We start from the raw sequence: 16,738 nt of genomic DNA on the forward strand, positions 1-16,738 counted from the left end.
GCTCTGGTGTCGGCATACAAAAATTTTAATGCTTGCATGACAGATTCTTTTCGGCCGAATGTGCGCTGTCGGCTGTCGGAGGCATCATACTAACAAGCCGAAAATCGGCAGATCGGTCGTCGGCCGAAGCTTTTTGGCCGACGATCGGTACGTGTGTACGGGGCTTTACACGCGTTAGTGTGTGTACGGTGTCCTGCTTTTACTAAGCAGAAAAAAAAAAAAAACGGCACATTGCTGCTGTCTGTAGAGAGCTCTTTTCTGTCATTTGCTCAGCTGTTCGGTAGGTGACAGCCATAATCATTGGCTGGGACCGTCTGATCGGCTTCTGCTGCAGCGAATGGCAAATCAAGGAAGCTGCGACGTGATTGTGCCTGCCACAGTAAATGTACTGCAATGGGTCAGCAAGTGGTCAATGGAGAACCAGTCTCCCAGTCCACCATCAGTTACCGCCCCCCCCCCCCCCTCCCCCCGTACAAAACTCCTACACCTGTCAGTGTGACGGGAGAAAGGGGTACCCTGAGGAAGGCATGTCCGCTGTGGAGTGCAGACACAGACATAACCATGTACCCACCTGTGACCGTTACATGAATCAGGTACATGCACCCACACTTTTAATGTTTCACCCCTATGGAGTCTGCTGTCAGAGTGCTTTCCTCTGGGCACTCAGTAAAAGTAACACACAGACATCCCGGGAGTGGGATACAACTCCTGAGAATTGAAGTAGAACAAACTTTTTTTTTTTAACTTTTAGATAAAAAGTAATAGAAAATCCCAAATGTTGGGTTGTCACCAGAGCAGTATTACAGATAACTGGCCACAAATTTGTGGCAGTGTTGAGTTGTAAGTCTGAGAACTTGCTGCACATTTTCACTGGCAAGTTGTACACTTGCTGAGCACTTGAAACACAACTTCTAGTTGACATTTTTCTAATTTGCATGGCAGGTCTCTAGCAAGAGCAAAGTAGCAGTGGTGAGTCTACAGCAAGAGCTCTGCAAGTCACAGCAACCCCCTGTGGTGGGATGACTATTACACACCATAAGGCCCCTTTCATAGGTGCGCGCAGCCTATTGCATTTGGGTGTGCACCCCAAAGTTTAAATACACATGCATGTTGCAGTGTTAATTTTGGCAGCAAATTTCAATTTAGTTTTAGTCTTAGGACTAAAATGGCATTTTAGTTTTAGTCCCATTTTAGTCTTCTGCAAGTGTTTTAGTTTTAGTCGTATTTAGACGACTAAAACTCCAGTACATTTTAGTCGACTAAAACGTCCTACATTTTAGTCGACTAAAACTTATTTTAGTCATCTATAATCGAATGGGTGTAGTTCAATTGTAATTTGTAATGCATTATTTAAGCATTTCTCTACAATTTCCAAACTCATTATATACTACTGCTGGTCCTGGAGTGAAAAACCTAATAAGTTATTATTTATGGTATTAAGCTTTGAGCATGCACCAGTGTTAATTTTGGCAGCAAATTTCGATTTGGTTTTAGTTATAGTCTTTTGACTAAAATGTCATTTTAGTTTTAGTCGTATTTTAGTCTTAAGACTAAAATGCCAATTTAGTTTTTGGCGTATTTTAGTCATCTGAATTGTTTTAGTTTTAGTCGTATTTTAGTCGACTAAAATTGTGTTAATTTAGTCGACGAAAACATTTTAGTCGGTTTTAGTCGACGAAATTAACACTGCCCGGTACATTACTCTCCTGCTGGCACCGTGAAATAGAAGTGCATAGGTACTTCTCTTATGGCAGAGCAAGTCAGAGGGAGATCTTTTCCATCTCCTCACTGTCAAACAGAGCAATAATGCTAATGTGCCCTAGGTGATTAGGGTGTGCCCAGGCACACCAGGCACACCCTGTGCGCACGCCTATGGCCCCTTTCATGTGAGCGATCCGATCCGCCTCTCAGTTTTTCAGGCAGACCGGATCGGATGCTCCAGACATCTCCGCTGACACCCACTGCTATCCGAATCCGATCCTGTCCGTGAAATCCGGACGGATGGAAACCCTATTTTCCATCCGTCTGGCGGATCGGATGGGATCAGATGAGAACAGACAGGCGGTCCGTTATCATACAATCTCCCATAGAGGACAGCAGGGATCTGACAGCTCTGTCTCTGCACACAGAGCAGAGATGGAGCTGTCATCCGCCTGTTCAGGGGGGGATCAGCGGATCGATCGAGCAGAACTGACTCAGTTCCGTGTGACTCTTACTGAACCAGAACTTGCAGAAGGTTTCCAAAGAAAGTTGATCTGGGGTCATGCAATGTGGACTTGCTGCAATTGTGCAACAAACTTGTGAAGCCTGGCAAGTCTAGCAATAGCTTAGCAAGTCATTTTCAAACTAGCAGCTCAATTACTTCTGGGAAGGACACTAATTCTGGTGACACCCTGGGATTTCCCTTACCTTGGAAGGATTTAATCTCACTTCCTGTTTTGGCTATTGGACAGGAAATGAAGGGACATTTCACCCAATGGGACACAGATGGCAAAGAAGAAGAAATGACAGGGATCATAACCCACCCTTGCTCTATCTAAAATGTCAAAACGAGAATAAGTTTGACCTTTAGTTCTACTGTAACTGTTTATAACCCAGCAAAGTTGTTCTTTAGATTAGAGCTCCATGTCTGCTATGCTGACCTGTAATCACCCTCATCAGGCACCGCCCTCCCGCACACAACAAGCTCCTCCTCCGCTCACTGATCACAACTCACCTGACTTGTAAACTGATACTGCAGAGCAGGAAAAGGTTAAAGTGCCGCTTCCCAATCACACAGCCGCCTTTCCTCCACCAATCAGTTGTCGGCGCTGCGGAGAGCCATCCAATCGGTGTTTACAGCCCCGCCCCCGTGTCAGAGCGAGGCTTGGTCCGCAGTACTGCCAGTCGCTGTGTGTTGTCCGGTGTCACCTGTGAGCGGAGATGGGATCTAACACTCTTAGGTTTGATGGACGGGTGGTGCTGGTCACCGGAGCCGGGGGAGGTGAGGCGTCATTGTCATCTGTAGTGTGTTATAAGACAGAAACGGGGGATGGCTGCACTGTACTCTACTTCTGTGCGGGGGAAGCTCTGCAGAACTTGCATTACACACAGGGACATCACAACCCAGGGCAGGGAACGGTGACCCCAGGGCAGTAGGGGGAACGGTGTACCCCATGGCAGGAGGGGGGAACGGTGACCCCAGGACAGGAGGGGGGAACGGTGACCCCATGGCAGGAGGGGGGAACGGTGACCCCATGGCAGGAGGGGGGAACGGTGACCCCATGGCAGGAGGGGGGAACGGTGACCCCATGGCAGGAGGGGGGAACGGTGACACCATGGCAGGAGGGGGGAACGGTGACCCCATGGCAGGAGGGGGGAACGGTGACCCCATGGCAGGAGGGGGGAACGGTGACCCCATGGCAGGAGGGGGGGAACGGTGACCCCATGGCAGGAGGGGGGCAACGGTGACGCCATGGCAGGAGGGGGGCAACGGTGACGCCATGGCAGGAGGGGGGCAACGGTGACGCCATGGCAGGAGGGGGGCAACGGTGACGCCATGGCAGGAGGGGGGGAACGGTGACGCCATGGCAGGAGGGGGGGAACGGTGACGCCATGGCAGGAGGGGGGGAACGGTGACGCCATGGCAGGAGGGGGGGAACGGTGACGCCATGGCAGGAGGGGGAACGGTGACCCCCCCCCCATGGCAGGAGGGGGAACGGTGACACCAGGGCAGGGAATTCGGGATCTGAGGTCATGCAGCACTGCACTGACAGCAGTGATCACAGTTGATCTTTGCACTCCAGTCAGCAAATACAAAGCCAGGTGATATGTTCCATATGCATACTGTGTGTAGCGTACAACAGATGTGAATGCAGCAGCTCTCTATTATATATAGTCATAGCCCATGCACACAGCTGCCTTGTGCTCAGCAATCCTGCTCTGCATTCAGCTCTGTAAAATCAGATGAGAACTTTCATCCTGTGTGCTCATGTAGGGCTGATACAGATGGGTACTTTTTTGGCATGCAACGAACATTGTGGGTTTATTCCTGCTCCCAGAATACACAGCTGCATACAGCCAACCCCAGTAATGAATGCTTGTACACGCATCCTTGCATAACTCTGTACGTTCATAAGGCCTCATGTGCGTGTGCTAGGGTCAGCTGTATGCCGTGTGCATGTGCTAGGGTCGGCTGTATGCCATGTGCGTGTACTAGGGTCAGCTGTATGCCATGTGGGTGTACTAGGGTCAGCTGTATGCCGTGTGCATGTGCTAGGGTCGGCTGTATGCCATGTGCGTGTACTAGGGTCGGCTGTATGCCATGTGCCTGTACTAGGGTCAGCTGTATGCCGTGTGCACGTGCTAGGGTCGGCTGTATGCCATGTGCGTGTACTAGGGTCAGCTGTATGCCATGTGCGTGTACTAGGGTCAGCTGTATGCCATGTGCGTGTACTAGGGTCAGCTGTATGCTATGTGCGTGTGCTAGGGTCAGCTGTATGCCATGTGCGTGTATGAGCGTCGGCTGTATGCCATGTGCGTGTACTAGGGTCAGCTGTATGCCATGTGCGTGTACTAGGGTCAGCTGTATGCCATGTGCCTGTACTAGGGTCAGCTGTATGCCATGTGCCTGTACTAGGGTCAGCTGTATGCCATGTGCCTGTACTAGGGTCAGCTGTATGCCATGTGCCTGTACTAGGGTCGGCTGTATGCCATGTGCGTGTACTAGGGTCGGCTGTATGCCATGTGCGTGTACTAGGGTCGGCTGTATGCCATGTGCGTGTACTAGGGTCGGCTGTATGCCATGTGCGTGTACTAGGGTCGGCTGTATGCCATGTGCGTGTACTAGGGTCGGCTGTATGCCATGTGCGTGTACTAGGGTCAGCTGTATGCCATGTGCGTGTGCTAGGGTCAGCTGTATGCCATGTGCGTGTGCTAGGGTCAGCTGTATGCCATGTGCGTGTATGAGCGTTGGCTGTATGCCATGTGCGTGTATGAGCGTCGGCTGTATGCCTTGTGCGTGTATGAGCGTCAGCTGTATGCCATGTGCGTGTACTAGGGTCAGCTGTATGCCATGTGCGTGTACTAGGGTCAGCTGTATGCCATGTGCCTGTACTAGGGTCAGCTGTATGCCATGTGCGTGTACTAGGGTCAGCTGTATGCCATGTGCGTGTACTAGGGTCAGCTGTATGCCATGTGCGTGTATGAGCGTCGGCTGTATGCCATGTGCGTGTACTAGGGTCAGCTGTATGCCATGTGCGTGTACTAGGGTCAGCTGTATGCCATGTGCGTGTATGAGCGTCGGCTGTATGCCATGTGCGTGTACTAGGGTCAGCTGTATGCCATGTGCGTGTACTAGGGTCAGCTGTATGCCATGTGCGTGTGCTAGGGTCAGCTGTATGCCATGTGCGTGTACTAGGGTCAGCTGTATGCCATGTGCGTGTGCTAGGGTCAGCTGTATGCCATGTGCGTGTATGAGCGTCGGCTGTATGCCATGTGCGTGTACTAGGGTCAGCTGTATGCAGGGGTTGTGAATCCCAGAGCAGTTTATGTTGTATGCCAAAAAGTGGCGGTGTACATGAGCCTGTAAACACATGTACATGTGCACACACTGGGATTACAAACTGCGCTAGAGTAATGAAAGACAGTTTAGAGATGTGGACATTTTATGTCTAAATTCATGTTAATGTAGGTGCTTTATTATGTCTGCATATATGTAGAATATTGCTCCCAGCCAGCAGGATGCTGCACACATTTCACCATTTTATTACACTTTGCATTGAGCCCCTATTGTATTAATAATAATAATATTGCTTCTGCTCCCAATTTAAAGGGGAACTCCATTTTTATGGGATAAAATTGCAAATAAAAAAAAAAAAAAAAAAAAAATCATATACAAGTCATGGTGTAAATAAATGTTATTACAGAAAAAGTTCTTTTTCGATCTGCAGTGTTGTAATTTTCTGTAAAATGCAATGCAATCCACTTTCCTGGGGCAGAGCAGGCATATTGCAGCAGATATATGGTGCAGCAGCACTCCCATACAGATTCACTTAGCAGATTGATACAGACAAACACACAGCCATTTCTTCAGAATAACAAAAGGAATCTGCAACAAAGTTTGGTAAAATCCCTGCAATGTACATTGATCACCCAGAGGGGAATGTTTTTTTCCCAACAAAAGTGGAGTTATGCTTTAACACTTTAGTGCAGAGTGTGTCATGGTGTGCTCTTGTTCAGACTCCTTTTTTATATCTTGTAGTCTTACAATCTAGACTCAAAATGGGTCGTCTTGGGATTTATACAATTCGATTTTGATTCTCAAAGCATACTTGAAGCTGAACTCTGGCTGTTGCACAAACATTACCCCTATTGTAGCCCCCTGTTCTGCACTGCATGTTAAAGCGGAGTTCCACCCAAAAGTGGAACTTCTGCTGATCTGCTTCCCTCTCCAGTGACTCCAGTTTTTGACAGGTACCTTTCCCTACTTCTGGGAGACTGCGCCACGGTACCGTCCCCCCCCCCCATTCCTCCACCGCCGGGCCGGTTAGAAAGCACAGCGCACTTTGTGCATGCGCAGCAGGGAACCGGCTGTGATGCTGAAAGACTTCACTGCCGGTCTCCCATATGATGAGCGGCGGCGACAGCACCTGACAGCCAATCTGAAAGTTGGCTTGGGTGCCGACATCGCAGGCTCCCTGGACAGGTAAGTGTCTATATATTAAAAGTCAGCAGCTACAGTATTTGTAGCTGCTGACTTTTAATTTTTTTTTTTCTTCCCCAGGCGGAACTCCGCTTTAAGTCTTGGAGAAGTGAAAAAGCTGTAATACTTGCCTTATTTCTCACTTTGACGCTCTTTTCCTCTCCGGTGTGGGTGGTCCCTCACCATCTTCTATTGGTTACGCTATTGGGCCTTCAGTGTAAGTGAGAATGTCAGAGTGCAACCACCAGATGGAGCGCATACAAGAGGCTTCGGGGGACCTATTGCACAGATAGTGGGTAGCCTGCTGGAGGAAAAAGGTAAGTATTATACCTTTTTCTTCTACCCAACACAACGAGTATTCAATTCTTGCTATGTGAGGGGTTCTCAGGAGTTCGGCTTTAACACTACTAAGGCTGGCCATACACTATACAATTTTCTTATTCAATTTCCTTTAGATTTACCTTAAACTATGTAGTGCAAGGGCCTGCCTGATTGCATACAAATTGAAAGTGTTTAGGTTTGACCCTACATTACATGGTTTTGGTAAATCTAAAGGAAAGTTGAACAAGAAAATTGTATAGTGTATGGCCAGCCTAAGTCTTCGTCCTAGTCTGTACCTGGTAGAAGTGGCTTTTGGGCTGTCTACAAGCTTTGTACTTCTGGATTCTGCAGTTAAAGTGGTTGTAAAGGCAGAAGGTTTGCCTTGCATTCTCTGCATTAAGGTAAAATAACCTTCAGTATACAGCTCCCCCTCCCCCCATACTCACCTGAGTCCCATCTTGATCCAGCAATGTGCACAAGAGCAGCAGTTATCTCCACTCTCACCCTCCTCATTGGCTCAAACACCGCCATTTGGCTACCACTGCTGTCTATCAAAGCCAGTGGGGGGGCGCCTATGCCGCACTCTGTGTATCTATGAACACAGAGTCAGCTCAGGAGCGAGCACAAACGAGTGCCCCCATAGCACACTTGGCTGGAGGGAGGAGCCAGGACCCAAGAAGAGGAGGATTAGGGACTGCTCTGTGCAAAATCATTGGACAGAGCAGGTAAGTATAACATTTTTTTTTTTTGTGAATATTTACAAGCACTTTAATTTTTCTTGGCAAAATTTCTCCCATCGTGTGTCTCCTAGAGACTGAAACAGGCTTTCCTCCAGAATTTCCATGTGTTTGGCTCCATCCATCTTGCCCTCAGTCGGACCATTCTCTACCAGTAACAAGCCACTCCACATTGCTTTGTGGTGAAGATGGTGCTCTTGGGGCGATAAGCAGTGTTAACCTTCTGCCTTGCATATCTTTTGGCACCAGGGCCAAAGTGGGGTAGTTTTTAGCAGTGGCTTTCTTGTCATCACTCCTTTGTGGAGCATTCAGTTTTCATTGTCCCATTAATAACCTCTTCCTTCTGAGGTGTGGATCTTCGTGGACTATTGTCCTAAGCTGATAACTGAGTCATAGTGCTCGGCTTTCTCTAGGCAAAGCCAAACTCTTGCCATATCTTTCCCTTTTTTGTCCCAATGGTTTTAATGGAGTTCCAGAGGTTTCTGACCACATGGAAAACTTTTCATAACCCTGAACTCCATGTCTGTACACTAGACTTGTTGTTGAGCTACTTAATCTTCACAGTGCTGTTCTCTGTAAAACTTTGGGGCCTTCCAGAATCAAGTGCTGTCTGGTATGTGTGTCCTTATTGGCACTCTTATATTAAGTTTACCAGATTTTTAAAATGAAATCCGGGGACAAATTTTTCTTTTTCTTTTTTTTTGTTCACTAGTAATGGCGGCAATCAGCGATGTCTTTAGGGACTGCGATATTACGGCGGACAAATCTGACACTTAAGGCCCGTACACACGTACCGATCGTCGGCATACAAACGTCGGTGGACGAAGGATCTGCCGATTGTACGCGTGTTAGTATGGTGCCTCCGACAGATGTCTGCGCACAATCCGCGGACAAAAGTCTTTCTTGCAAACCTGAAAATTTTTGTATGCCGACACCAGAACGGACGATTGTTCGCCTGTCAGTACACAATTCGGCCGACAGACCGCAGATTTGCAAGACTGGGCATGCTCAGAAAATAGAAAACACAGGGAAAGTTAACCATTACATGACATCACTTCTGCAGTCGGCGGACAAAATTCTTGTGCTGTCCTTGTGCTGTCTTTGCACTTTTCAGCAGACACCGACATCCCGGGGAGAAAAGAGGAACATTTGTATGCCGACCATCGGTACGTGTGTACGGGGCTTAAGGCCTTTTTCACACTTGTGAGACTTGTCCTGTGACTTGGGACTGCAAAGTCCCATGACAAGTATTACCCCATGGTTTCCAATGAGTACAGTTCATATCTGTGTGACTTCAAGACGCAGTGACTTCAAAGTAGTCCCTGAACTACTGCTGTCTGACTTTGACGTTGCTTGAGGTCCACAGACCTCAAGATTACACAAGCATTGCTTCAAGTTGCGCGACTTTCAGTTTGAAAGGGGTCTAAGTGACACTTTTGACACTTTGTGGGAACCAGTGACACTAATACAGTGAACTGTACTAATGACACTGACTGGGAAGGGGTTAACATCAGGTGCAATCAAGGGGTTGAATGTGTGCCTAAAAAAACTGTTTTCTCACTGTGGGGGGGGGGGGGGTGCTTTTACTAAGGAAAAGCAAAGATCCTTATCCTTGCTTTGCAGGAACACATGATCAATGTCTTTCATACTGACAGAAAGGTGATCTGCCTTGTTTACATAGGCAGATCACTGTTCTGCCTGTGTTCAGAGCGATTGACGGGTACAGGCGGACAGAGTCCACCGGACCTGCTGATCTGCTCCGATACCCTGACGTGTGTGTGTGTGTGTGTGTATGTGTATATGTATATGTATGTGTGTGTATGTGTGTATATATATATATATATATATATATATATATATATATATATATATATATATATATATATATATATATATACACACACACACATATTATCCTGCGCAGCACGACCGCCCTGTGGCAGTAAATCTGCTATGGAGCAGTCGGCGACTGGTTAAGATCATCAGCATTATTATAACTCGGGCAGGGGGCGCTCTATCATGCCTCTGGCTGGCTCTGTCAGTGTGTCACATGACATTATGGCCAGTAAGTTAACAAAATCAGCACTGCCAGCCAGAGCCATGATAGAGTGCCCCTTGCCTGTGAGTTATGATGCCCAAGAGACAGACACAGTGCAATGTAGTCCATTCACAAACACCCCCAAAGCCCCCCTGTGTTGAAGCCTTGACTGTTCCTACTTCTGGACACTGACAGCTCAGCTGCCTCTCTCTGTCTGTCGCTGCCCGCCTCACAGCTTCTCAAGTCTCACTCACCGGGCCCCCGGCTACTACTGGGTGGGGAGCAGAGCTGAGTGGAGGAAGATCACTCCGCCGGGGAAGGTAAGGAGAGAAGCAGGCAGGCAGCTGGCTGGGCAGAAGAACATGCGAGCGGGATGGTCATGCACCCGAAATTGAAGAAATAGTCCCTCCACTCCGACCAGCACATGATCATCAGAAAGGGGCACAGATAATGGAATAAAAGATATACCCCTTAAGCTAGTAGGTGCAGCGGAGCACCCTGTAATTCAAATTTATTTTTATTTTTTATTCTGCACTGACTGTCTTTAAAATTGCCTGGGCCCCTGTTCAAATCCAAACCGGGGACAGACTTGGTCCAGGGACAGTGTCCTCCTTCCGGGGACTTTCCCTGGAAACCGGGGACGTCTGGTCACCCTATATTATAGGACAAGGAGTTTGCATTTGGTTACACTTAAGCTGGATACACACTATCCAACTTTTGTTGTTAGATTTCCTTTAGATTTACCTTTTCTATGTAGTGCAAGGGCCTGCCTGATTGCATACAAATTGAAAGTGTTTAGGTTTGACCTCATAGTATATGGTTTTGGTAAATCTAAAGGAAAAAGTCTTCAGAAAATCTTATAGTGTGTATGGCCCATAAGGCCCCATTCTCCCTTAGGCCCCTTTCACACAGGGAGTCCCTCAGGCAGATGGCAGCTGTGTCTCTGCGTTGTGTACGGAGACACAGCTGTCAGGTTCTGCTGTTCTCTATGGGGGAATCGGATGGAAACGGACCATCAGTCCGTTCTCATCCGATCCGCTGGACGGATGGAAAATAGGGTTTGCATCCGTCCAGATTTGATGGATCGGATGTCAGCGGACATGTCCCGGCTGACATCCGATGCCCCATAAAGATGCATGGGGCGTCCGTTCAGATCCGCCAAAAAAACTGACAGGTGGATCTGAACGGTCCGCCTGCGTGAAGGGGCCTTACAGGTATGTGTTGTGGTATTGTAACACCGCATGTTCATATTGGTGCGTTGCAGTGCTATTTATTAACAGACCAGATTTACTGTATGTGTTTGGATCCTTAGCACTAAACAATATCCTTATTCCAAAAAATAAAAATACATTCGCATTCACTATTATTCACTACTATTGGTGCTGGATTTCTTTTTCTTTTTTTTTTTTTTTTTATTTCTTACTGTGTTTTTCTGCCTCCTTGTAACTTTCTCAAAGCACTTCCCACCCCTCTTTTTTTTCCCCCTCACTTTCATTTGTTTGGAATGAGCATTATACATTAGTTGTGGTCATATGCACTACTCTATGCACATTACATGTCCCTTAGTCTGCAGATCGTCTTGGGAGCAAGCCATAGAGGGAGGCTACACTTCTACATACATTAGAACCATGAAGAATGAACATAGCCACCCTCTAACACAGGGATGTCAACTGGCAGCCCTCCAGCTGTTGCAGAACTACAAGTCCCATCATGCCTCTGCTTTTGGGAGTCATACTTGTAACTGTCAGCCTTGCAATGCTTCATGGGACTTGTAGTTCTGCAACAGCTGGATGGCCGCCAGTTGGACACTCATGCGAAGTTGGATCACAGCAGCTGAAGGGGAACCTGGAGATTTGGAGAAATCTGAAAATGGAATTAGAATGTAATTTTTTAAAGTTGCATCCTTAAATAGAACTGTTTTTTTTTTTTTTTTTTTTTTTTTTCAAACCAGCATTTAGTGTTACATTAAAAGATAAGTTCACCTTTAGTAACATGTTACAACAGGTATTCAGGGTTTAACTTGTTATCAAAGCAGCAGCTGCCGCACCGCCCCCCCCGGTACCCCCTTTGTGACAGCGGGCTGTGGATTCCCTCCCAGCACCCGCTGTCACAATTTGAAAACAGTGGGGCTCTGCCCACACAGCTGCGCCATTCGATCAGAGTTCTGTGAATAAAGGAACTACAAGAACAGCCTTCCACCACAGCAGACTGCTTGCAGTTCTCAGTGAACTACCAGGGTGCCCTCATAGTTAATTGACTCTTCCTGCTGTCCAATGACTGCCCGGAGGTACATACATACAGCTGTATTGAGAGTCTGCAGGAGCCTGACTTTGCACCCTCAAACTGGTAATCGTGGGTGCAATGCTCTGCAGGCTCCTAAGAAGTAAAAATAATCAATGCACATTTTTTACCTGCAAACAGATGTGCATTTATTTTCTTTTTTAAAAAGGGAATTTAGCCTTTAAAGGTAATCTCTAGGAATTATCTATTTATAATATTTACATTAGGTAAGCTTGGTTTCCTGTTATCATCAGTCAGTCTTATCTAGAGGTCTGCAAGGAAGTCTCAAAATGACTCCGGTCGTCTGTGCCTTTATATAGGAAGTGCTTTCCTGATCCGGCAGTGATGGAGTTAACACTGAAAATCGGGAGTCGCTCGCTCAGCACCTCCGCTATTCAGATAACCTTATTTTCAGTACATAAAGGGCCTTCTGTATTTGATTTTATTTGAAGTGGAGAGGAGGGGCCGATGATGTCATAATCTACCCTCATCCTACCGGAGAACTCCTAGTATTCATTCAAAAGAATACAGCGCATATTGTGAATGGTGGCGGTGCTGGGTAAGCAATTCCCTGTGTTCAGTGTATCAAATGGAAAGTTACTCCAGCACTGCTGGAACAGGAAAGTGCTTTCTGTAATATGGCACAGACTACTTTGGGGATTTTGAGATCCCCTGCAGCCCTCTGGATATGATTTATCGATGATCACAGGCATGCATCACTAAATGGCGGACCGGGGTCCGGATCCGGACCCAGTTAATGTCTCATCCAGACCCCTTCGGTCCCACCCTTTAGAGTCGTTCTGTCCACAGCCATCACCACTGCCAGTCTCACAGAGCCAACAGCTGGAGGCAGGACAGCTATAGACAGAGGACAGGGGCTATCCAAGATAACAAGCAGGTGATTGGTTGCGAGGATACAGGGCAGTCATTGCACAAACATGCGATTCGGACCTCTGCTGGAAGAATATTTTATTGACTGGACCTTTGTAAATTTTAATTCAATACCCCTGACCTAGAGGTTGGCGAGATAAACTATTAAATGCAGCAGGGGACCAGGTGTTTAGGACTTCCAGAAGTGTCGGTTTCAGAGGAGACTTGAGCAGAGGGTTTCACTTTAGTTAAGCAGCATTTGGTGGCATGGGCAGCAAAATGGTAAGAATTTACTTTGCAGGTGAATTTTTTTTAAATAAGAGTCACTTTAGAGGCTAAGTTCATCTTTTGTGAAAAAAATAAAATAAAAAAATGTACACATTTTTGCAAGTAAAAAGCGTGCATTTATTTTTATGCACAGTGGATCACCAGTGGAATGTCAGGCTCCTGTAGACACTTCCTACAGTTCTCTGCCCCTACCTTAGGGATCGACCAATATCGTTTTTTCAGGCCAATAGCCGATATTAGGTGTCAATATTCTGCACATTTAAAGAGGAAGTAAACCCTCCTCGGGAAGTTGTACCTATAGGTGATCCTATGATAAGGCTTAACTATAGGTACTGTAAATATCTCCTAAACATGCACCGTTTAGGAGATATTTACCTTAAATGCAGCCAGTGACATCACTGGCGCATGTGCTCTGAAAGAACGGCCGCTGGTGTCATTCCTTCAGAGCCCCGTGCCGTGACCGTCTGCTCCCGCGCGCATGCGCGGGAGTGACGTAATCGCGGGTCCAGCCAATCAGATGGCCGGATGCCGCGAACCCGGAAGAAGGGTGACAGAACATGTCACCCATTAGAGAGGTGAGCAGTCGGCGCTTTGGGGCTTCGTTCTAAGGTAAGTATTTCATTATGTGTTTGTCTTTCAGGTGCACTTTAAAAAAAAAAAAGTTGAGAGGTTTACAACCTCTTTAAGCCCCGGTTCACACTATTGCGATGCGGGAAGGCTGCGAATCCGCAGCCTGTTCCCTCATCCCAAACGCACCCCCCGGCAGTTCACACTGCTATATGCGATACGCTGGGGGGTGTCAATGTAATCTTAACGACACCCCCAGTTTGATCGCATATCACAGTGCGATCTTGCAGTTCGCACAGGATCGGATCGCACAAGTGTGAACCGCTGTGCGATCCGATCCTGATGCGGCTGCCAAAAAGGGTCCTGTGCGTGTTTGCTGCGGGTGCGGTGCAAATTTAGCCATACAAAGTGCATGGCTAAACTCGCACCGCACAGCTGATCGCATGTAATAAAGGAGAAGTGCGCTCCGACATTACATGCGAACGCCGCAGCCGCAGTAATGCGAACCGGGGCTAAAGGTTTGTTTTTATTTTTTTACACTGTCTTTTTAAAAAAAATGTTTTGATCACTTTTATTGTAAACATCCCTTGTTACAGTAATAGGCAGTGACAGGTACACTTTATGGAGGGATCTGGGGTTTGGCTGTCTTTTTTTTTTTTTTTTTTTTTTTTTAATCTGGTGCCTTTAAGGCTCCAGCATCCGGAAGTGATGCCATGACATAGTTTTCGGGTTTTTACATCTGAGACTCAATCAGAGCCGAATGCGGTTGGACGGGAGACCCAGGCGAACCGCGGAAGGGGGCGGGGGGGGGGGGGTATTATGCTCAGCTGCATCAGTTGTCATTACAAGAAAGCCGACCGTCTGCTCTAAACAACGTTATCAGGGTGATGCCTCTAGCTGCAGTCATCACTCCGGTACAACCACTTGAAGAAATATCGTTCATATTGGCAGGCTTGTGGTCGATACCGATACTTAAAGAAATATTTTTTTTTTAAAAATTTCGGCCTCTGATTATCTTCCCCACCGATAATTGGTCGATCCCTACCTTACCTTCATATGGAGTGTCAGTGAACTGTGAGGGTGCTGATCAGCATGCTCGAAGTCCATTGAGAACTACAAGTCCGTCTGGTGTGTTAGTAGATAGGACTTGTAGTTTCTTCATTCACCGATCGCTATGAATAATTGATGTGGATGTGCGGGCAGAGCTCCACACAGCTGTGCCGATTTTTTTTTTTTTTTGTTTCAATAGATTTTTATTAAAGTGAAAAAAAAAAAGCATGTATAAACACATAACCGTAGATCCATATACATAGGACTGCCAATATACTTAGGTAAAATTCACATTTACTTGTATATTATCACATTTATCAGAGTAGCTATATCATGTTAGAGGAATGATTTAACCAGACCTGCCATTGTTTCAGAAAGGTGGCCGCTCTGCAGTTCTTAAACGCCAATAATTTTTCCATCTCACATTGAGTGGACACCCTGTTTTTAATTGCTGTCAAGTGAGGAGAGGTAGTAGCTCGCCATTTAGCAGCAATTGTAATTCTCGTTGCAAATAGAATATGAGCCAGAACTTTTCTGAAGCTAGGAGGATATCCCTCTAGACCCAGGCTGAAAAGTTCGAGTGCTGGGGAGGGGGGTAGGTTGGCTCCCAGCAATAGAGATGCCCAATTGAAGACCTCTTTCCATAATGGTTGAACCACTGGGCAACTCCAGAAGATATGTAGCAGGTTTCCCCTTTCCTGACATTCACGCCAGCAAAGGGGAGAGCACTTTGGGTCGATGGTATTTAGTCTTGTAGGTGTCATATAGTATCTATGTAGAAGTTTCTGCGAGTTGTCCCAGTGATCCACACATGCCGAGGATACATAATTGGTTTTAAAAGCCCTCAGCCATTGTGCGACCAAGAAGGATTGTTGTAAGGCATCCTCCCATCTCAGAATAGTAGGGGATTTACGGAAAGGTTGGTGGTAGTTGCAAAAGCGATAGCAGATTGAGATCCCCCTCGCCTTGGAACTGCCTTTATTTAAGAGATAGTGCCATATTTTTTCGGGAACAGGATATTCAGGGATTTGCGGGAGCGGTCAAAAGCAGCTATCTGGTATTCGGTCAATAGGTCACTAGCAGATTTGGGGTGGATAGGGCTGCCATGAAATTGGAAGCCACGCTTTCTCCAATTGAGGGTCGATACTCCTGGAATCAGGAGATCATAGGCTGCTAGAGGGGTGGGAATATGCACACATTATTCTTCAGTAAAATCAATTTTTATAAGTCCTGTCCATGCCAAGATGGTGGCCTGAACAGTAGGGAAGGCAGGAATTTTCACATTGTCGCGCACGGTGGCCGCACACAGTAAGGCGTATAGATCATGACCTGGGGTAAAATTATGTTCTATATGGTTCCATAAATTATCCTCTTGTACCGTTAGCCAGTATCGTGTCTGTGATATTAATGTTGCATTGTAATAGGCTTGGGCGTTTGGGAGACCTACTCCACCAAATTGTCAAGGTTTGTATAGTGTAGACATGGCTATTCTAGGTGGTTTGCCGTTCCAAATGAACTTTCGCAATGACGAGGATAGTTTATTAAAAAAGATTTGTGGCACAGGGATCGGAAGGGTCCTGAAATAGTACAAAAGCTTTGGGAGAACCTGCATTCTATATGCAGCAATCCTTCCTAACCAGGAGAAGTGTACTTTTCTAATGTGGGAGAACTCTTCTTCTATTTTAGACAAGAGGGGTAGCAAATTGCACTCATATAGCCTAGATACCGGAGATGTAAGTTGGATACCCAAATATGTGATAGAAGGTGCTTCCCAATTACACGGAAAAAACGATTTAAGCTTACACACTTCGGAAGCCGGGATTGAGATCGGAAGAGCAAAACATTTGCTTGTGTTGACCTTATAGTAAGATACACTTCCAAACCATTGAATAAGGGATTGAAGCT

The 16,738-nt window shown here is 46.7% G+C and overlaps 1 protein-coding gene across 1 annotated transcript in view; it reads left to right on the top strand.

The window, feature by feature from the left end:
- The first annotated feature begins 2,829 nt into the window (after positions 1-2,829).
- Positions 2,830-16,738, top strand: part of HSD17B4 (hydroxysteroid 17-beta dehydrogenase 4) — a 544,183-nt gene continuing 530,274 nt past the window's right edge. The window contains exon 1 of the mRNA XM_082251744.1: positions 2,830-2,983. Within this exon, the coding sequence (XP_082107870.1) occupies positions 2,923-2,983 (61 nt within the window). The 5' untranslated portion in view covers positions 2,830-2,922. The remainder of the gene's footprint in view (positions 2,984-16,738) is intronic.

Source organism: Pelophylax lessonae, assembly GCF_965119305.1.
Source record: "Pelophylax lessonae genome assembly, chromosome: 1".
Taxonomy (NCBI): Eukaryota; Metazoa; Chordata; class Amphibia; order Anura; family Ranidae; genus Pelophylax; species Pelophylax lessonae.